The sequence below is a fragment of the Rhipicephalus microplus genome, chromosome 6 (genome assembly GCF_043290135.1).
Source record: "Rhipicephalus microplus isolate Deutch F79 chromosome 6, USDA_Rmic, whole genome shotgun sequence".
Lineage (NCBI taxonomy): Eukaryota > Metazoa > Arthropoda > Arachnida > Ixodida > Ixodidae > Rhipicephalus > Rhipicephalus microplus.
Genome location: NC_134705.1, coordinates 159,704,476 through 159,727,856, shown reverse-complemented (window position 1 = coordinate 159,727,856; position 23,381 = coordinate 159,704,476). Strand labels below are relative to the sequence as shown.

The 23,381-nt window shown below is 47.1% G+C and overlaps 1 protein-coding gene across 1 annotated transcript in view; it reads left to right on the top strand.

Annotated features, from left to right (window-relative positions):
- The first annotated feature begins 4,151 nt into the window (after nucleotides 1–4,151).
- Nucleotides 4,152–23,381, top strand: part of LOC119167246 (papilin) — a 213,790-nt gene continuing 194,560 nt past the window's right edge. The window contains exon 1 of the mRNA XM_037418696.2: nucleotides 4,152–4,311. Within this exon, the coding sequence (XP_037274593.2) occupies nucleotides 4,307–4,311 (5 nt within the window). The 5' untranslated portion in view covers nucleotides 4,152–4,306. The remainder of the gene's footprint in view (nucleotides 4,312–23,381) is intronic.

The window sequence follows — 23,381 nt, the reverse complement described above, 5'->3', positions numbered from 1 at the left end:
AGAAAAGTCACATCTCTTGAGAAAGATCGTTGTCAAAAACGAACCTGGGTCATATGCAACGGAAACCCACTGGTACGATTTGCTGAAACTACAGTGTCACGCTATAGGCGTGTGGTAACTTTGCCAGAGTTTAGAAATAAGTATCGGTTGCATAGAGCTGGGAGTCGTTTTTGACAACTAGCTTTTTTCGTCAGATCTAATTTCTTTCGCCCACTTCCCATTCAAAATTACCGCATTCCGCCACTGTGGCCAACGAGAAATGACGCTGTGTGCAGATGTCTAATAATATCCTCAAATCGTACTAGACTCTGGAGAATGTCAAATTTTGTCGTATTGTCGAAATTCGTAAGAGCGACACTCTTAACACTCCATTTTTCGGAGGTGTGTTTACAGTGCCATACAATTCTTCTGTATACAGATACGGCTCTAAGCAAGTGTGAGGCTTAGCGAATGCTGATGAGATGTATTTCATCTCGATATAGAACTCAATTTTCCTATGAACCACGTATCTACATCGACTCTAGCTTGACGTCCGGCTACAGCATGAATTCCGGGGACTTCACGCAGCACTGTCTGGCTACTTGTGATGACGTCAGGCACGGAAACACAAAATGGCTGCTTGTGTATCAGTATTCGAGCTACGGTGCGGAGCTGCTATGGAGACGTCACGATATATTGCGCAAGCACTTACCGAGAAGTTCATACCGTGTTCTGATGTCAGGGCACAGTAGAAGCCGAAACTATCTTTCAAACACACATTGTAAATACTTTTCTAGGGTGCACTCATGCATAACAATACACTTTCTAGGATTTTGAGGGCTTGGGTTTTCATTTGAGGCAAGAAAACCATACCTGAAGATTTTCGCGTCAGTGCCGTAAAAGGCGTATAGCAGCGCCCTGGGGTAATCGGAGTTGATCAATAGCAGAATGTGAGAACGTGGCGGAATTTGACAACGTCCGGAATAGAAAACTTTCTCTTCCTGATTCGCCGGAAGCAATGAATGAAAGCTGTGAACGTAGGTGTTGCTTGCATCCCCTTTTCGAGAAGATACTCTGCGGCTGCGTTTACTACCGACTAAGAGCAGCCAGACTGCCTGTCGTTTGGCTGGTAAGACGGGGCCATATTTGGGGTCTGCATCATCCACGGAAAGCAGATTATTCCAAGTAAGTCGCAGTTATTCTATCGACCACCTTGGGATGCTCAGAACCAAGCGATGACAATTTTGCTTCGGACGCTGTGGCTAAGCCTCGCAGACATGACCAGCTTTCGACGCAATCATTAAAGGGCCCTATAAAACACGCCGACTTGAAGGCAAGACTTTCTCTCTCGCCGTCATTACCCTTCCTGCAGCCGATATCTCCTCCTCGCCACATATTCCTTTATAAAGAAGATTTCGTACCGTGCGCTGAGCTTTGAGCCTACCAGGATATCGCGCTTTTCGGGCATACATGCTGGCATCTTCACTTTCGCAGTCCAGAATGCGCAAAACGAAGTGAAATCGATCGGTCACTCATGATAGTCTTGTTAGACATGGGATTAAGACTGCTTGATGAAGCAGGGTAAGAGATAATTCACAGCTGATGTCCCTCGTATACGGACCAATAAAGAACTTATTTCCCCGTGACGTCACGTGAGCAGACTGCTGGCGTCACGAAACGTGGCGGAAAGACGTAAAGTGCCAGGAGAAAATAAGACGTACGCTCGTCCTTTGTATTTTCAGAGATGGTTTAGGAGCCCTTCATTTGAAGAAAAAAACAGGCATGTGCCATCAGGTGGCTCAAGCCTTAAAACAAGGGCTTGGCATTCGGTATTAAAGGAGTACTGACATGAGTTTAAAACGACGCAAAAGAGACTTTTTTTTTTCTGTTTCCAGCGTATGCAATGTCAACGTTCTCCCCCCTTTCCCCCTGCAGTCATAACACGAATAAAATACTTGATTTTGATTTCAAAATTTTCATCGATGGGGATCTACAAGACAGTTCGACTGCAACGGGCATTATCCCGGCCGAGTCAAGACAGTTCCTAAGTTTTCTAGCTATGTATCCAGGGTGCGGTCTAAATAGCAGAAATCACTGTTAATGTCAGTGGAAAACCATTCCCTCATTATTGTTCGCGTGCAGCATGAACAGATTTGCCGTTAGTGCGTCACCAGCTGCTGTCTCCCTGTGACGCAAAGCTCCTATTACACGTCACTAAGTAACCTCCTCCTCGGCACTGTAACCGAAAGCTCTTTTTTTTAGGTAGTGGTAATAAAAGATGCATTCCCAGGCCCAACAGTACTCGTTTTAGGGTTTCCGACACCACTCATTTTATTTAGAGCAATGATCCGAAAATTTTTAAATGTTGTGTTGGTACTTCTTTAAAAGCGTCTGACATTCAAACGGAACTGGTTAGGATTTCTCAACCCCAGAAAGCAGCGCAATTGCGGAGACTTCCTAGTGAAGGGCTCGGGAAATTTCCACCATCTGAGGTTCTTTAGGCCAGCGTAGGAGTTGTCCTTTTTTTTTTTTTTGCTATCATATTAGATGCTTTTGCGAATTGCAGGCGACGGATCTGGCTTGGGCGCCAGAAATGCAACCATCACAGTCTGCGAAGGGCGCTGACAATGATAATCATGCAAATTCTACAGCAGGTCTGTGCAAGATTGGAACTGAAAAGTTCCGTTGTAAGGTTTGAAAGTCGAAGCTTTAAAATTGTGATCACGCACCAGTACACGCTCTTTTTGTCCTCCTCATCTTCTCTTCACTTCATTCTTTGATGCCACAACACGAGCACCGATTTGTCCATAAGCTGCAATGACTCTGATGGGGAGAGGATGAGTTCAGAAAGAGACCAGGAGTACCATAAATCATAGAGTTTAGGCAGAAATATAGTAAAAGATAGAGAGAAAGATATAAGGAGAAAGGGAGAAAAAAAGGGAGGGATGGTAATAAAGAAAGTTACAGAGACGGAGAAAGAAATAGACAACAACAAAAATGATAGAAACAACGAAGCAAGAATAATTAAGGAGGTCGAAGGGATGCAGGAAAGAAAGATCGAAGACAGCATCAATAAAACAGAGAAAAAGAACTAGGCCAGAAAGAGGAGATGAGAAATAGAAGGAGCGGGACAGATGACGAAAGATAAGAAGAGAAAGAAAGAGAAAATATGAGATAAACAAGAAAGGCCTACATCCCACTGCTGATCCCCCGTGGTGGGCATAACCACTCCTCTTGGCTCCAACCAACCAACCAACCAACCAACCATTCACCTACGGGCTTATCACTACTAGCGCAAAGCATCCTCTTTTGTTTTTCCGAAGAAACCAAGGAAATAGCCGTTACAGAGCGCCGCACGGAGAACACTTCTGTTTTAGAAACTAGGAAAAAAAATAGCGGGAAAAGAGCGGTTTCTCTGCTTCACTTTTAATAGACAAAAGTATGCGCCTTCTCACACGAATTATGCAGGTGAAGAATGCATCACCAGCCGCTGTAAATGGGAAAAGAGCAGATTTTATATAAGGCTTGAGACTTGGCTGCCCACGTCTCAGAGGCTGTTGAGGCTGTGAGCGTTTTTGTTTATGAACTACAGATGGCGGCACCAAACAACGTGTGTTACAAACGCACTCAATAAATAGTTTTTATTCGCTGGCCCGCTTTTAACTGTGTGAATATGTAAAGCACCTTAACTTTTGCCTCGAAGTAAAACAGTGTAGTTTGAGATTTATTGCAAATCTACGGCTTTCCATAAAATTTTCACAGCTTGCAGAAAACAAAAAACATGGCCCTAAAGTTTGCTCATTTTTAGTCTCTGAGGCTGTACATTTAGACGTCACCAAGGAGTTACGGTACTATATTCACTACGCAATGTAGGTGTGCTTTTTCGCGACAAATATAAGCACTTATCAGACTTTTGAGGCTGTTAGTTTGGTTTTTGAGAATTTTGGATGTTGAGTTTTCATAACACAGTAATAATGCCTCAGACCATTCGGCTTTGAAGCAGAGGGACAAAACTTCTCTATTGACAAAACGCTCGTGAGCGCTAGACGCATGATTGCAACTTTGGCGAGTTGTATGGCAGCGCCCTCTGCTGCCGCTTCCCGTTCTTCGCCGCCGCGGGTAAGATAAATGCTTACAAACCACGCCGGCTGAACGGAACCGGCCGAAGTCTCAGCACCGGCACGGAACGACGCCGTAGCGGCACCAGTAGCCTGAGCGAGGCGTCGGAAAAAGCTCGGTGGTGGTGGTGGCGCGGAATTACGTCCCATGTGCCTGGCGGCTTGACTCTCCTGTTGCTCGCGCGGTTGTCAGAGGAGATACCTGTCTCATGAGGTGCGTACCACGCATGCTTTCATCGTCGCGTGTTGTTCGTGGCGCTGTGCCTCCCGTCTCTTTACGTTCCGTTATGTTTTTATTTCACCCGCGTCTTCAACTGCGGCCCTCAACGTGTTGCTCCTTTTGAACGCTGACTTGCGCGCGCGCAATTTTTTAAATATTTTTTTCTTCAGTCATTGCGAGACTCGTCTTTTTTGTTTTGTTTTTTCATCAATTGCGCAGTCGCCGAGTAATGGAGTAATGGGAGGCGGGAGATGCATTCCTGAAAGTTTGCGCGTGGATGAGCAACTAAGGCGACTCCGTTCTATGCACCGATTTATCGCATCACTTGACATAAAACCTACAGTCGCGCTCAATATGAGTTAAAACACGCTGTCTGTATTCCTATTGGCGCCAACGCTGCAAAGTGACACGCACATAGAAAAGAAATTGGTCGAGTAGGCTCTCTCAATAAGTGGTACCTTCATAACCAATTTAACGTTTGTCGGTGTAATTGTTGGAGTTTCGGGTCACTTCTACCGCAGCCAGCGTATTGCAAGTTATATTGAGCGTGACGGTACTGTGCGTGTCTACTGCGTGAATGGAAAAGCCATGGCTATCTTAAAACTGTGCGAGAAAAAAAGAAGAGAAAGAAAAGTCGATATCGAGCAATCCCTGTAAAATCGCAACTAATTTGAAAAAAAAAAGTATTCAAACAATCTCGGTTTACGTTTCAGAAGCTCTGTTCCTTAGATGGATGACTCATTTGCTTTAGCGCGTGCGGCTGATGTCTATATTTTACCTACGTGATTTAAAAACTGAAATAAATGAAGAAAGTTTCATTCTAGACGATGCATACACTGTGAGTACAGTGAAGGCGTTGTCTGCTCGTGATGTCATATTTAGGCTGAGCGCTATTCCACGGCGCATCTTCTTGCGACGGCGACATGTAAACCACAGATTTTCGGTGTTTGCGACGCATTCGCGATACGGTTCAGCGGATGCACGGACTGCGTGAATGCATTTTGTTTGCTTCGTCAATTTATTCACCGTCTGGAAGCGTCGACGATCCTGTATCGCTGCGAAGCTGGCGTGATGCGTTTGTGACGCAGTGATCGAGCTTCATATAGTGTCGTGATTTATTATTACGTTTTTTACGGAGTTGCCGCGTTTTAGGTTTGTTAAGTGATCCCTTCAGTGCATGAATACATGCTGGCGTCGTGTTGCGTTTAAGCGTAATTCAGACGCCCGAGTCTGAATAGCGAGGGACGTCACTTATTTAGGGGAGCAGATTTTTTTCAGTTTTTTTTTCTTTGTCAGACATTCGTGTGGTTTGGGTCCAACGGACTAGACCAACACTGTTGACTTATGTAGCGTTATTTCAAGGTTCTAGCACAGTACTCCGTACGCGTGCACAATCAATTAATTCGCAGTTAATATATTAATCATTCGAATTCGACGATTGATTTCAAGTAATAGTAATTAATATTGTGACAATCGTAAACGCTGCCTTACCACTCTATATCAATATCTTTGTTTCTTCTTCAGGACAAGTAAACTTGCAACAACGATGAACCATCATTATGTAGATGTAGGTGTATTGAAAACAATCAAATATTCTCGTGTGTCAGCTCTATTGCCCACAAAAACAAACGAATGAACTCAAATGCTAGTGATGTCATTGTTAGCGGTCTCTTTAGCTTCCTATAGTTAGCATTCACTCCCGAATCTCGAAGAGAGGAGTAGTCAATAAGGATGAAAAAAGACGACACAGACAAGTGCAAAGGGCTGTCAGGGGTGGTGAACGAAACTGCATCTGTCCGATTTACAGCCCTACAAAAAGCGAGGGTACAACGGGAAGAAAGTAAACAAGGGAACAGTGAGTCAGGGGTTCCTGCGCGCACGTCCCAGCGTTTGCCGCGCATTAACACAGACGCCCAAAAATATTTGGCGGTCACCACACAGGTACGATCCGTACCAGAAAACGCAGTCACGGGAGCAGGCAAGTAAAGCGAGTGGACCTTCGAGGCGCTTCGCAATCTCAAAGATCGTCTTCCACGACGACTAAAGTGACCATCATCTGAGCGACTTCCCGGGGAGCGACTGTTGCCGAGAAAAAGTAAAAGTAAATGAAAGCATTGCATGCCGACTTGACCTTTCGCTATAGCTTTGGGTTGTAAAGCCTCCGAACCTTGCATATTTGTATAGCTTATTTTTCTCAGTGTTGGTGTCTTGGTCCGTCGCGTCAGCAGACGACGCGCGGGAGGAAAGCAGACGTCGCAGAAGAGAGACGTCGTCTGCTCCTCTCCCTTCGCGACCAATCGCATGCGACCAATGGCAGGGCGCGCCCTCTGCGGCGGTTCTCTGCGTCATTTGTTCTTTTACTTAAGGTGGCGGCACATCGCCGAGGCTTTCTTTTTTGGGTGGATGCGTGCGGAAGTCATTTTCGGGGGGGTGGCGTGGCGTTCGGTGCGAAACGGCAGCCGCTCCGGTATAGAATGTTACGCACGCAGACGACATAACTTTCTCCGCGAATTCGTCTGCAACTGCGCCGGAACGTCCGGTATGCGCCGTCGCGTGCGAACTCCGAACTGGCTCGTAATGGGACAGCTGGTATATTTGAGGAGAGGCTTATTAGAGCGCTTTGCCAAAGATGGAGAAAGGAAGAGATGAAACAAAAGACAGGCAAGGAGGTTTACCCGTTTACTAGAACATGCGGTTTTGCTAGCCGGCACAGCGGCCTCGGCACAAAAACTAAAGAGAATGCAAGGAAGAAGGAGATGGGAACAAAACGCTTGTACACTATACCACAGCTGTTGACAGCACGGTATAACAGTTACTGTGATCATTAGAGCCATTCACGAAGCTGCGGAGGTCTCAAAGAAATGCTGTAACACACTCGCAGTTCATCGCTTTGACGGCTTCTAAGTTAGGCAACATCGCACAAAGAAAGGAGTTATGATATACGTACAGCATTAACGTTCAAAGCAAAAGTAAAATAATGACTGTGTACAACAGTTTTAGAACGATGCAGGGATATTTCGACCAACGTGGTTGCTCCTTTACACGCAGGAAAATCGCGCGACAATAGCAGATCTGACAAGTCATCGCTGAGCGCCAAATTAACGCGAAATGCACATAATTGATCAATGAATAACGCCTTGAAATCCGAACTGTGGTTGATCGGGGAAGTCTAGTACGGCGTATTGTAGAAGACGGTCCATCCAGCACTCTCGCAGGCAGTGAGCGACTGCAGCGCCAGATTTTCTCTCTGCCGTCTTTCGTACGAAGCACATCTAATTACGTCATACATGCCACGCACTCTAGATACACTTCGCTCACGCGTTGTAAACGCAACATCTCTGTTTTCCGCTGGCCCACTGATGACGCTGCAATGATGGAGTATTACTGGGTCACCGCTCTTGTTTACTTTAGCGTGAGGAGCGAAAAGTACACATCGCCTCGTCTCTCTATTTAACAGTCTTGTTTGTTCATGGTCCGTTTACCTTCGGTTTTACGTCTAAGCCTAGTTTAAGGCCACCGATCATTCCTTAATCTCCAGGAGAGAGGGATAAGGGAAAGGGAAGATTAACGGTTGTGGAGAGTCAGTTGTTCGACCGCTCTAGAAGTAGTTCGTGGTCAGCTAGTCTTATCTTTGTTTTCATCTCTGCTGCTTTACTTTTTCGTTTTTTTTAATATAGATTTGCTTCTCTAAAGTATAGTTCATTCGAGAGCGACTAAACCTCCCCTACCCCAGACCCGAAGACCACGTGCGTCCGAGGGTCAAGTGGCTCGGCACGTACCTTGTTGGGGGATTACGGTTCATAACTAATCCCTCCTTTCCCAACTCACTGGGCTTAGCTGCGGGCGCCTTATGTTGCGAAATGTAGTCAACTACAAGAACGTGCGTTGTGACCCCGCCCCTCGGACTGGACCACCACGCCACTTTCCAGTTCCCTCGTTTTCTTCGACCTCCCCTCCCTTTTGAAAAAAGATATATAAAAAAGTGAGCTGTGCGACGAGATCATTTCTCCCTCTCCACTTCCTTGACCAGAGTGAAAGGAGGTGAGAGTAGAATGGACTCTCAGCCCATACGTGGTGTGTGTGTTTGTGTGAGCGGGTATGTATGTTAGTGATCATAATGATCACTGATGGGCCGCAGCCCAGACTACTTTAAGAACACTGTCTCCTTCGCGTTTCTGTTTGTTTTTATCAACTTATTTTTTCATCCCTTTTTGTTCTTGTTCTGACTGCACTATGTTCGTAAGGTTTAGTGCGAAGAAATTTCCAGAAAAACCGGAGAACGGAGGTTTCGAGGTGCGCAGACTTTTGGAGGGAGATATATTGCGAACCGGCCGTTGAGGACGGAGGGTTGAAGAGGGAGAGATAGGTGGGAAGTTGTGGATCAGGGAAAAAAAGAAAGAGAGACGAAATAATTGGAGGTGTCAGGTAGACAAATGGAGAGGAAACGAGTGGAAAACTGAAAAAAAGAGAGAAATTTTCAGAGAAAGTCTGGCGCACTGCTGTCCAACGAAGAAGATGTATGTCCTCTCTGTCTGCGGAGGGTCGGCAAGTCGAACAAAGCGTAGTCTGGACGCAGGTACCGAAGCAGAGGACTGAGTGATCAGTATTTAGGATCGATGCTCCTTATAGGCTTTCACGATGCCAGTTGACGGCGTTGTCTGTTTATCTTCCTGTCGGACGGAAACACAGGCGCACATAGAGCGCACAAAAAGCGTTCATAGCACGAATGTTAATTTAAAATAGACTTCACTCTGCCCGTCCATCTGTCTGTTGTTAGTGCTTGTCGGGGACTTCAGCGTAGACATTATAGATCTTGAGACCTATAGCTCCGCTCCACCATCAGCATTCACTTAATGGATCTGCAGTAATTTTTTTTCTGTTTATTTTGTGCCTTCAAGGTATACGTGGTCTCACCATGATTCTGTTTACATTCCCAAGTAGACATGTAGATTGAAGTAGCTTTAGTAAAGCAGGCTTGTGCACTTCGGTTGCATTGAACGAATGCTTAGTATTAAGGCCGCGCATTGTTAAAATTGAAGGTGTTGGGTATGGTGATTGGCGCAAATTGTCACTTGAAGACGGTTCCAAAACGTACGCGTATGCTAAACCACCCCTGTATCATGGAATGCGCACCGAAGGTATCTCACCGGGACTTGTACAGTCTCTGAAGGCGATACAGCTATACACTAAATCCAGTGGCAACCATCGTCAGCGCGCATCAAAAACACAACACAAGAGAAGGAACAGACGAGAACAGGCGTACTCTCGTCTGTGCCTTCCGTCGTGTTTTTCTTGCGCGCTCACAAATGGTTTCCATGTCAAAACGCGAACTCGTCCAACAGCCAACTCTATTGAAGTCCAGGTGCTCAGTCAAAGATTTTTTTCGGGGGAAGGGGGTTTCCACCGTGCACTTAATGTATGTTTGTATGTGCGTTTTTATGTGTGCGTGTATACATACGCAAAAAAAAAAAATAAAAAAATTCGGGGGTACCCCCCACCCCCTCCCCCAGCTACATCAATTAGTCCCGATTCTGTCCCGGGGATGTGGGAAGACGCTTTGCGCTGCTCCGAACTCGGCTGCCAACTCTGGACAGTTAGGCTGGCCCGCGAAACGGCAGCCGGGAAAAACCCTGGCTTCCTGACGTGGGCGGCCTGAGCCCGGGTTACTCTAACCCGCAGGACAATCATTACAATGAATGTGTGCCATTCAACGGCAATATAACAACAGTTTCGACCGATTAAACTGTCCCTGGGGAATAATGAAAGGTACAATAGAATTATGCATCGGAAAGAATTGGGGTGGGCTAAAAATCGCCTGTTCTGTCAGTGAAATGCCATCGATGTAAAGCCTTATTTTTCGTCCAGTTTAATTATGTTTTTATTTAAGTCAAAATCATGATACACTACCCTTAAATACAAGTCCCCCATACATCCCTTGGCATAATGGTCTATTGACTTCATTAATTGTGTCTAAATTCGAATGAAGCTAATACTGTAGATAAAGACATCGCTGCGAAGTTGAGAACACGGCGAAATTTTTTACTACACACAGTGCTGTTCTCAACTTCGCAGCGCTGCCTTTGCGTAGAGTGTGTTCCAAGTAACCCCCACGCAAGGTCTTCTGCAGCTCATACGGTCACACATAGCGCAAGAATCGGCACATCTGTTGTACGTTCTCAGCGTAGAGTCGTCGGCGAGGTTTTGGACGTGAATATCGTTTTGTAGCGACCGACTCCCCGAGAGACCTATACTGCGGTTGCTGAAGCTCGCTCTTGTCTTTCGCATTTCTGGCCAGAAGAGTGGTCCGACTTCCGTGAGTATGACGTCAAAAAACACGCCGCCGCACGCCCGAAAAGAAAAAAAAACAAGAAGAAAGAAACTAAATGAGAACATAAAAGAATAAAATCAAGCTACCCATTTCAGAAATAATAAAAAAAAACACATGACGGAGGGCAGGATCCAGATGAAGGGGCGTGGCTACGAGAGATACATGAAACAATAAAGGAAGATGAGGCAAAGCAATGCTTGCACTACCTTCGAATAATGAAAGACGAAAACTGTCAATTTAGTACGCATACATGCGAAACAGAAAACGTTCGAGAGACAATTGACCGTTTCTGAGCCGCGCAATGTGTCCTCAAAGTGCAGCCATAGTTCGTTCCCGAATGACCCAGTTCAGTGGGGCTCTTCCCTTTGTTGTCCACCCTCCCTCTCCCCTTTCCCTTTTCATCTCCCGGTTTGTCGTCACGAAAGGCAGCAACACTACTCGACCACTGCAGCTTGAGGCGCCGCCGTCTTTCATATCGGCATTCACAACTGGGCCGCTCATCGCTTTCTGTTCTGCCTTTACCCTTCCCACCGTCCTCCCCTTCTACGTGTGCCCTGCTCTTTGAAGTGTCCTCCACGAAAGGGACAGTCACGGTGGTTCACCTTCGGTCTCTTCTTTATTTTTCCCACTCCTTTTGAAGGCACTGACTACACTACACCACACAGGGGCTTCTTCGTCCGTTTTCCTACACTTTTTCTTCTTTCCCTTACGAGAGCCGCATTCCACGCCCGGCGTGCATTCTTTCCGTGCTCTCAACTGTACAACAAACTTTCCACTTTTCCTCCCGTTGCACTACTCCCTTTTCCCTACCCTTTTTTTACCTGTATATTTTCCTCCTTCTTTTCCTTTCTTTCGTTCTCTCACTTCTCGCCAGTTTTGTCTGTTTTTCTATTTTTTTTCTTCTCTACTCTGGCGGTGGTTGTTTATCGTGGGAGGTCTCTACCTCCCGCAGAAGCCGCCTCGGCCGCTGCCGCTTTTTGCCTGCCCCCCCCGCTCACGGTCAGCGATTGTTGCGCTTCTTTGCTCGGATCCCGCTGCGAGCCTTGGTTGCGCGTGTGGCCTCGTCCACTTAGTGGGAGCACTAGATGCGTTCGAACGAGTGTAAGTGCTTGAATATAAGAACGACCGTCAGGTTTAATTAAGACGTACGCTTCAGACGCTTCCTCACCAAGAGCGAAAATTTGCCGTCGACACGAGTGATGCAAAATGTCATCATTACATGGCTACGTAACCACAGCGCATCGTCGTGACGTCACGAACCACCGAAATTCGCCACGTAACAGGACGTCACGTTATGACGAAATCGCATGAAATCGTCGCTCGCTCAGAGATGGACCCATCGCGAAGTCGTGGAAGAACCAGGTGATGGCAGAAAGCTTTAGGGAGCGGAAGGGGGGGAGGGTATCACTGCATCAACTGAGAAGTAGAAGAATAATGAGGCAGCTTTTACCCTCGCTTTGGCTAAAGCCAATGCGTAAGGGTCCGTAGACGTGTGCACCAGAGGGGGCAGGAGGGGCGACCATTGCCCTAGATCACCTGAGGGGGGCCAGAGGCGAAAAGCCTGCCTCATACTTCAGCTTATCTTTGGGTGAAGCAGTGCGCATGAGACGAGGACGGAGAAAAAGGAGCGCAGAACGGGCGCTGACTCGAAACTAAGGTTTATTGGGGAAAAAACACATCCGTACATAGACGATGCACAACACAACAAAAGGCCTCAGGCAAGGCAATATAGATAAACTCGATTACCGCATTTGGAAAGTGCTGCATGTTTATGTACAGTACGGTCCACTGTTGAAGGGAACACTTGTTGTGCGCCCCTTTTATATGGCCGGCCCTCAAACTGCAAGCAATTGAGGAACCATTGTTCGTGCTCGACACAAGTGGCTTAAAAGAAGTCCGAACTTCCAAACAACCAGCCGTCTTATGCAAATCTGAGCCACTAGGGCTTTGCGAGAGGGTGAAATCCGGACGTGCCCCGCACACAAGGGTTCCCTTTAACAGTGGACCCGTCTGTACATAAATTCCACGTCACCGAGTGAAATACACGGGAGGCTGACACACTTATCGTCTTTCCTTCGAGTACGAAGGGGCCTCGATTACTTCCCTTGCTAAGTGATCTGCATGGTGTGATGGTGTCATGGCGTCTCGGGCAGCCGCGTCCCTGACATTGGGCGGCGAGAAACAAAGGTTGAATCCCCCACTCCGTTGATGGAGAAGCCTACGCACGCCAAATGTAAGGGGCCTTGTGAGTTTTTTTTTTTTCGCAGACGTTGTCCTGCGCCACCTCCCTTTACCTGACGAAAGTGGGAAATGGTTAGCAGGACTCTTTGTGAGACGCAACCAATGCAAGGTAACGTGTAATGCTGTTTATGGCGATGCCACCATCGGGAGAAGAAAGAATCTGGTGGCTTCACCTGTGAACGCTAAAGCATGCTTAGGGATTCGTTCAATTAAGCAACCTCTCTGTACAGAATAATGCCATTTATGATATCCTACAATATACGCGAGCCATTCTCCTTTAGAAGAATTGCCGATTTTCAGCCCTACATCCACAAAGGCAGCGTTTTTGTAGTGTATAAACTAGCCCAGAATGCACCTCGCTTGCATGGCGTTCAGTCTTCAAAGCGAGATTCGTAGATAAATAAGAGAGAAATTACTCCGAGTGAATGGAAGTTGGACGCTGGCTTGTAAAAGCTGTGCGTACATCCTCCACACTTTGTATTCCGTCTTTTGTTTTCCCTTAACGTATGTATATTGCTGCGCGCCTCCGACATCTGTCTTTTTAATTTTCGGTCATTAGCAATAAGCAGTTTTGCGGTGCCTTTTGCGGTCCCTTCTTACACGCAGTAACGAAAAAAAAAAAAACAACGACGCTACTTGCCCGCAACAACGGTAACGGTAACAAGAAACTTGTTATGGTTGTTTCTGCGCTTCAGAATTAACAGGTACGACAGAAGAGCTCGTTTGGTCGTTTCAGACAACCTAATCAAGCCAGCAGATAATGAAGTCATGTAAATTGTGCGTATTGTGGTTAGTGTGTGTTTTAGTCCATAATAGCATCTGTCAGGACGTCCTGTGGACTTGGACATTTCTGTAACACCGTTCCATGTACACAGTGCTTAGTCGTTTGTGTGTATTAGTTAATGTCCTTGTGACATAGACACGGTTTCCAAGTGCTTATGTACTATGATGAAATAAACTTATGCTAAACAGACAGCTAAGGAAATTATCGGGATCATTATTTGTTGTATTGTAATTATGCATTTTCAATAACATTGCCACCGGTAGGAACCGAACCGACAACCTTCCGGTAACCAACGTCAAATGCGCACACACTCGGTGGGGCCCTATACTTGCGCAAGCTTTTTACGTATGACACAGCGCTGCTTGCAAGAAAGTGTCGTGCGTCTGACACCCTCTATTTATTCATATATTTCAGTCCTCCGGGACAGCAGCTCTTTCTGGCTTTACAGGAGCATAGGGGGCGTTGCGTGTGGTTGCGCAAGCCATTCTCTTCGTTTCCGCTCTCGTTTTATCTCCCTCTCTCTCTCTCTCTCTCTCTCTTTACTGTACCTTCACGAAGAGCACAATTCATACAGCCCACCTGTGGATGACCGACGAAAATAAAGCAGCACAACACACAATATTAGAAGCATCGGCAGCGCTCTCCGGCGTGCCGAATCGAGGCGTTCCGGCTGTCTCCATATTTCTCCGCTGCGCGGCGCCCCCCTCTGTGCGGCCGCCGCTATGAAAAACTCTCGGACCGGCCGCTGGTGCCGCGCGGGCGCATTGCGCGAGAGGCAGTGCAGCTAAGCGGAGTGGATCTATGCCCCTTTGCACTCTCCCAATTAACGCTGAATAGAACTGCGCTGAACTGAACTGAATTGAGTTTTCTTATGTTTGCAACAGAAAGGAAGCAAAACCTAAATGCCAGGTGGCCTGACGAAGGCTTCTGCTCCTACAACAGCTCGACGCGCAGGTTGTAGTAGCACAGATACCAATACCAAATACACTGTACGTACAGATTCAACTGGAATAGTCACGAAAAGAAAACGACATGTGTAAACACACAAAAAATTACAAGAGACTGAAATTTAGTCCGGCAATGGCCCGGTTAGTGAAAAAAACAAATTGGAACAGGGTTGGGGAAAGGAGTTGCAACAAGGTGCCGCCTGACGTAGCGATTTGGAAGAATGCCTTTCCCATATCTCATTTGCGAGGCATATGCGATGGTGATTTGGCATCAGGTTTTGAGGGAATTATCGATACTATTCTCCAGAACGCCTGAAGTTCTCAAATTGAGTTTCTGTGTGGTGATGTTTCAGGGCCCAGCGACCGTATGGCAAGAACGCTTGATACTATCGCCGCCCCCCCCCCCCCCCCAGCTTAGCTGAAGAAAGCGTTGTTTATTGCAATAAGCGAGAAAATTACGTGAATATTGTCACGGGGTCGTGACGTCGACGAAGGGAACCGACTGTATAGTTCGAAGGTAAAACTGTTTATTCGGCTGAACTTGTGGCCGATAAACGAAAAAGTCAGTTTACGGCGAGCCCGGTGGTCTAGTGGTGGTTACGCCGCGGTGGTCTAGTGGCTAAGGTACTCGGCTGCTGATCCACAGGTTGCGGGATTGAATGCCTGCTGCGGCGGCTGCATTTCCGATGGAGGCGGAAATGTTGTAGGCCCGTGTGCTCAGATTTGGGTGCACGTTAAAGAACCCCAGATGGTCGAAATTTCCAGAGCCCTCCACTACGGCGTCTCTCATAATCAAATAGTGGTTTTGGGACGTTAAACCCCACAAATCAATCAACAGTTTACAGTGATACACACTGGCTCCGAGAGCGGTGAACTGAGCGTCGTCTGTAGATTAACTGACAAGCGGCGAAGGGCGTCGGCATTTATACATGTACCGTGCAATATTTCAGCGTTATCGCTGGTGCCCACATAAGTTCCAGAATAACCTGTAATGTTCGCGTTGCGCGCGTAATCTTGACAAAATGTTCTGCTACAGTCCCGACGCTTCTCGAAAACTGCAGCCGCGCTTAGCGCTGAACATTACTTACGCTCGTATTCCCAATCGCTCCTCGACTCGACTTGCACCCTTCACTTGACAGAGCTGAGCACTGCGCCGCTGCTCGGCTGAAAATGACACTGGGCTACTCAAGAACCGCAGCAGATTACCGCTGATAGGCAGTGGCTTGCCCTGCCTAGAGGTGGCGCTGCCGTCGGCTTTCTCGAGTGAAGGTGAAGCGTTGAGTGAAGGAACGTTCTTGAATACGGGGGATAAAGCGTAACGGGGCTATACCAAAACTTGAGGAAGCGATGTGGCAATATCGTTCAGCAATGTCGCATTCAGTTCATTCATTGGGAAGTTGGCAAGCACAGTAAGGCTGGGATGCTTAGACGCCTTGTTCCTCCGGAAGGTTGGTGCCTCGGGTGCAGAACGGGAGGGGATCTTATAGATAGATAGTCGCAAAGCTCGTCTTGTGACGTGTGTGCTTGGTTGCTACGAGCTGGAAAACAATTCTGTAACATGTGTACATCGTTGGCTTGGTTTCTGCTTTTCAGCTGGCCCAGCCCCACATGAGAAAACGTTGGCCTACCCGGAGCTCGTGCAAACCTCTTATCCCTAGTTAATATATTGAAACTTAGCAATGATATTTATACGGGCATCTATGCTAATTCTCTATGGAAAGGTCAGCAACGGCTATAGACGACGCTTGTTTATTCTAAAATACAAACAAACTGTAGAGGATGGGTCTTCAAGAGCATAGAGTTCCCTAAAACTAATTAGGAAAGACTCTGGCACTGCAATCGTTCAGCAACCACGGGAGCGATCCATGGATAGTACAGAACCAAAGTGGTCTATTGGACCAGTTGGTGATTCGTGATTGATGCATATATACTGCACGGTAGGAAACAGGGACGATAAGTGCAGACAAGGACAAACGCGCCTGTCAACTGAAGGTTTATTCATATCATCCCCCTCCCGCCCCACACACACATTAGTACAATAATTTGCCTAGTTTTCGTGCTTGCGGGCTTCGAACGCTTTTGTGACTTAAGGTGGCAAAGTGCAACTGATGAACATTTGCTGATTGTCGTCTCGTGACAAAGCAGCTACAAGCCACGCGAAGCAATGCGGTGCCGGAAGTACGAAGATCAGACAGATTTAGTACACTATACCCATCGTTCCCATGCTCGCTTTAAGCGCCGGTGCGACGCAGCTCCCATGGACACTATCGCCAGATTCCCCTCTAGTGTATATAGGAAACTCCACGTTTAGATCGGAGGGCACCAAACTGCCCTGTGAGTTTTCAAGAAAATGGTTAACGATTTAGAGTACGCGGTACTTTACTATGAGAGAGCAGGAAGCCGTACCAAGAAAGCGAACAACTGACATGACCATGTGTTTAGTAAAAAAGTGTTTAACGACGTGAAGTGCTTTGTACTCAACTACGGGATAGCAGTGAGCTGACCCGATTTAAGATTCATTCACTGATCTGTGGGGTTTAACGTCCCGAAACCACCATATGATTATGAGAGACGCCGTAGTGGTGGGCTCCGGAAATTTCGACCACCTGGGGTTCTTCAACGTGCACCCAAATCTGAGCACACTGGCCCTACAACATTTGCGCCTCCATCGAAAATGCAGTCGTCGCAGCTGGGATTAGACTCCGCGACCTGCGGGTCAGCAGCCGAGTACCTTAGCCATTAGACCACTGCGGCGGGGCCCGATTTAAGAAAAATGACAGCAAATCAAACGGCATGCCTTCTATCTTTGTGTGTTAATAAGAAGTTAACGATTCAGAGTGCTTGGTGCTCCACTATGGGCCTCACATGCCATGAGGCCGCGTTAACAAAAATCACGCCGTGAACGAGTTCACAGCGTTAAGCCGAAGACACCCCGAGGGTGTATGAAAAGTGCTTAATTATTTCGAGTACTTGTTACACTGCTATGGGGGAGCATGAAGCCGTACTGTGGACCTCACACTTGAGGGTAGGAGTTTCGTTGTGTGTTTAGAAAAAAGTTTATTATATCGTAGGACGCAACAAACCTATGGAACGAGCGTCTATACAACAAGCAAAATAACAAACAAATGACAAAGCACAACATACATGACATATTTAAGCAAAAGTGTCCAAGTCCGTACAGGGTGTCCTTAACACATGTTACTAATAACTACTTACACTACATATATACACTAATCACAATATGGACATTGTACATGATGATATATGTACAGAATTTGCAAGACATGGTGAAGATGTTAGCAAATATATACAACAGGTATCAAGATTCGTGCAATTTACATAAGTTACAGCGTTAGAATGAAGTGCATATGCACATGAACTCAGAACCATACGAGGCACACACAAGAAATAGTAAACACATACAGATTACATGCACTAATCAGACACTGACAGGTGACCTGGTTATAGGAACCAGGCCAGATGGAAGACTAATCGCACGCGCCTTTCAACTACGGACATAAAGCGGCATGACCATTGTCGTAGAAGTTCTTCCTCCCCAAGGAAGAACAATTTCTCCGACAGAAACGATAGAAGTTCAGAGCACAAGCGTTGCAGAATCGGAAAGAGAGCACGACGATGACCTGGCGGAACAGCCTTGCACCTATTACGCCACAAACAAGAAGCTCCTGCAGCTATAAGAATGCGTGCAAAGCGACTACGCGAGCAGCGACCAGATGTGACAAAGCGATTAACACCTAGGCCACGAAAACCAGTGTTAGCGGCCTTCCAAAACACCTTTACAGTGACACGTTGCTGCAGCATATGCTAGTTAGACTCCTGTAACGGGCAGTTAGGACAAATGGAAGATGGGACCATGCCCCACTTCTCCTTTCTGTCCCGTGTTGAGAGTACTCTCCATCCAAGACGCCACATAAAGTCACCGAGGTGACCAGGCAAAAACGATGCCGTTATCGCGCGCCACAAGACATGTCTAGATCGTGCTAGACGGGCTGGGGGAACCAGATGAAGCAGATTAGCCACCGTTGTGTCTACAATGCGGCTTTCGAGAAGGTCCACATCAGGACAAACCTGCTGCACGTGTCGATAAAATGCGATTGCCATCGAGTAAAATGCAGGCACGTAAAGTGTTTGCGGTGCGAAATTAAGCCGTGCATCTGGTAGTAAATAGCGAATCTTGGTGCCTAAGAAATAGCATATAAGATCACGTGCGGGACACTGATCACCGTGCAACAACCGAAGTAGGAATCGGAGCAGCTGGTAGCGAACAGACACAGTTGTGAGTGCGAATGCACCGCAGTTTCTCGGTTCTCCAAATGCTTGTAGGCAAAGCAGCTCTGTTCCACCTGACCAGAAAAATGAGCCAGAACAATGAGGATTGCAACGACCTAGTGATTCGTAATGGGGGCTGTACGACATGAGATATGTACCATGCACGGCCGCAAAACATAGTTTGAGCTAAATACCTTCTTTCGAGCATGGGTAAATTATACTCTTGTGCTTCCCGGACGTGTTGTTTTACAACTTCGCCTACTGATCACCCACAAGGAGGCTGATATGTCGTAGCAAGTATGATGAAGCACTAGAATGCGAATGGAGTCACTTTTTTGGAGACCGAAAAAGGGACTTGAGCAGGCATCTAGGCAATAACATATGAATAAACATCGACATTTTGAAAAATTTAATGCAGGACCTGAAATCGTGCCATACTACGCAAAAAGTTGTAGGCCACGGGATAAACTTTCCTCAATCTTCAAATACAACGTGGTGTCATCAGCAAATGTTGCCACCGTCAGGGTACCACTACCTAAAAGAGGAAGGCCTCGAACATATGGATCAGCGATTAGCGAACGAAAGAATAGTTTGAGGCTGAGTACAAAAAGTACAGGGGATGAAGGACAACCCTGGCGAACACCACGGCTAACAGGAAATTTAGCACTCTCTAAATCATCAAGAAACAACGTGCTGCGTATATTTCGGCTTGTGTTTCTGAGAAGCTCAATGAAGTTTTGGGAGAAGCCAAATGCTACCATTACGCTAAATATAAAGCTATGTTCGAGGCGATCGAATGCCTTCTCTTGGTGAAGTGAAACCAAGAGTCCCTGAGCTGATCTTGCTATAACGTGCACGCAATCATATATCACACGTAACAAAGGAGAGACTGTGCATTTCTCTTCCAGGAGTAGAGCACGCCTGATGATGACCTATTAAGGAGGGCATCAGGCTTCTCAAACGCCGAGTGATAACTGCTGTGAAAGTTTTATAATCAACGTTGAGGAGCGTTATTGGTCTCCACCGTCTTCTGGGCGAACCGACGATGGGTCATGTTTAGGCATTACAACAATTCGACCATTGCGAAAGCTGTCAAGGAAATCAAAGTTCTCGAAACAGCGGGAAATAACACAGGCGAAAAGAGCACCAATGTTGTCCCAAAACGTTAAATAAAACTCAACAGGCAACCCGTCCGGCCCGGGGGCCGAGCCACGCTTCATGGGAGACAGTGCCTCTTTCACTTCGTCAGCTGACGGGCTTGTGCAAAGTTGTTCAGCTACTTCTGAGGAAATTTGAGGGAGCATACAGACATTGTGGCTGTCTAGGTGGTACAGCGATGTGATGACATTGTCGTACGAGCCATGTTGGCAAAGTGAACTAGGAAAACTGAATTATCACGTGCCTGCGGCAATGCAGTTGGTAAGGATCTGACGGCCTGAGTTCCTAGTGGACTCGACTGTTTGAGAAGTGAGCCTTTCCCAAAGCGCAGAACCTCAGGGTTATGACATGGATTACATCTGCAGCGCCAAGCAGCCGCCGTCAATGACGACGCTGCAATAAGGCGTTGAAAACGACCCCGTAACTCTCGCTCACATGCGCGCATCAAGGAAGTTAGCCGATCAGGCCGAAGAGCAATTCGCAGCTTTGTGGCAGTGTCCGCAAGTTCTTCGGACGTACGGCGTCTAAGCGCATGCCCTGCTACTGAGCAGTGGAAACGACACTGTGTCTTGAGTGCGTCCCTCACCTCCAGACCGGATCCCAAAAGAGAGGCGCGCAAGATTCTAGATAAACTGGAGCGTGAACGCGCGTCGTACAGAATGCGGATACCAAGACGCCAAGGTCTCACTGATGATGAAAAGAGAAAGTAAGCCTTGAGCTTCACTGGTCGGTGGTCCGATATATAAACTGGGGATAATGGTAATGTTACTACATTCGTAAGAAGCCAGTGCACTCGGCACATAGAAACTATCCAAACGACTAGACGACGTGCTATGCCACCAAGTCCAGGCATACTGTGGTCCATGCACTAGTCTGTACCTATCTATCAAAGAGAAATGTTGCACTAGGCGACGCAGCTCTCGCGCGTTCCCATCAGAGCGACCCCATCCTGGACCTTCCTTGCACGTCAGCTCGCGTGCCTAATACACAATTAAAATCTCCAGTGAGTATGACATGACGACCATCTAGAAATTACACGTCCAGGTCACGGAAAAAAATTGTTCGACATCGCTGCTTGAGCTGGCCCTAAACACACAAAACACGCAGCTTGAAGGATGATAGTACGCAGTCAAAAGCCAACGCCCTTCCGCTCCCGTCATAGTACATGCTGACTGCGCAGAAGAGCGTGGTTACAAATAATTCGAACTCCACTGAAGCGAGATGTCGCGAAAGAAAAGTAAAAGCCTAAATTAAACGCGTGTTTACGTGGCCGTTTAAGTAATTTTATTTCCGGATATATCTCAAACAGCCTGTGTGCACACATAAAAATGGACAATGGTGATCAATGCATATGTACAATGCAAGCTGTTATATACAGCGAAAGAACTTATAGCGTATGCAGTGACGTGCAATGCAAAAATTGTACAACAAAGACAAAACATTCATGACATCGAGATGATTAAACTTAAATAAACAGTAAGGTTATATGAGCAAACAAGGGGAGGTCATTCACAGTGTAGCGTAATATTTTGCATTCACCTGCGAGGATAATTTGCTCTCGCGCTCAAGAACAATATTGCACAAATGGACATGTTTCTAAGAAGAAAAGAAAAGAGCTCCTGAATTGCTTTGTTGCGATTACACTCAGCATTGCTCGCTACTCAAGATTTTTCTCCGCGCACCCTACTAAATAGCAAAGGGCAGATCGGCTGATTTTGTCAATATTTCATGACTTAATACTATTCTATTTGCTCTTTTATTACTGCATTGAAAGTGGGTTTGCCCGCTGCATGTACCTTTTATGTTACACTGTATCGTTCGTGACTTCCGTGCGAAAAGTAGGTTGAATGTTCGCTTACACATTTGGGCAAGCCACGCGCCGAGTGTGCCGTCACGCTGAAACACACGTGCATGAGCGTGAACGTTTTGCTCGCAGTGACCCCGCCGTGGTGGTCTAGTGGCTAAGGTACCCGGCTGCTGACCCGCAAGGTCAGGGGATCGAATCCCTGCTGCAGCGGCTGCATTTCTGATCGAGGCAGAAATGTAGGCCCGTGTGCTCAGATTTGGGTGCACGCAAGACAGACACCCGTGCGTTCTTTAAATCACTTTGGTGCGACCCGTGATGTGGCGCCACAGTGGCACTTTACTCGGCGACGACTTTTCTTGGCATTGAAAAGAAAGCTATGCAGCCAAATTCGCTTGCATCCTACCGCCAGTGAAGGTAGTTCCAAAGTATCGCCCGTATTTTTAACGTGAAATATGAATTTTCCTTCTTTATTTTCTACGATGAGCTATCTGAGACAAGACGCAGCTAACACCTGTAATCTTTTAGTTCATTCGTTGTGACTTCGCGTTTTTTAACGCGTAAGAAAAACGCTAAGCGGCGTCTGTGTCTACATGAAACGCTGATGGTGCGCCCCCGTCACTTTTCACAGCGTTACGAGACGCGCGCCAAAACGGACTATACTTCGCGTAGTGCTAAAAGTGCAGAAGCTGCGCCTCCACAGCTTTCCCTTCAGTGCCAAGAAAAGTTGTCGCCGAATATATATGCAGCTCCCGCTGTTTTCTGGGCACGAATGGTTGACATATCTTTTAGGGGCGAAACTCCTTGTGCCGTGGGTCATGCGTCTGCGATGTATGTAGTAGTCGTCGTATATAGTAGTGAGTAGCCACCTCTCGTTTAGTTTTTGCAATGTTCGCTGGATGGCGGTGCTATATGACGAATATATGATGAAAAGATGCCAGATGGCGGTACTTGAAGTGTTAAGTAGATGGACGGATGGACAGACAGACAGATGCGCGGACGGACGCATGGACGGATGGATGGATGGTCACACAAACGAACGCGTGGACGTACGGATGGACGCATGGACGGACGGACGGACAAATGGACGCATGGACGGGCGCACGGACGCACAGATAGACGTACACACGAGCGCATAGATGGACGCACGGACGGTCGCATGGACGGACGGAAGCAAGAACGAAGAGATGGACGGAAGTGCGGACGAACTGACGGACGCTTCGCCCCACGCTTCTCCCTATTGATTATGCTTTTTATCGAGCAGCCATGATTAAGAACAAGAGGACATAAGCCGAAAATACGTACACGTGTTTGGCCAATCTTCAGGCCCGCCCATCCGTCTGTGTGTCCGTCCGTCCGTCCATTCGTACTTCCGTCCGCCCGTGCGTGAATCCGTGCTTATGTCCGTCCGTCCGCCTGTGCTGAAGTCTGTCCGTGCTTCTGTTAGTCTGTCCGTCCACGAGTCCGTCCGTGCGTGCTTCCGTCCGTCCGTCTATGCATCCGTCAGTTCGT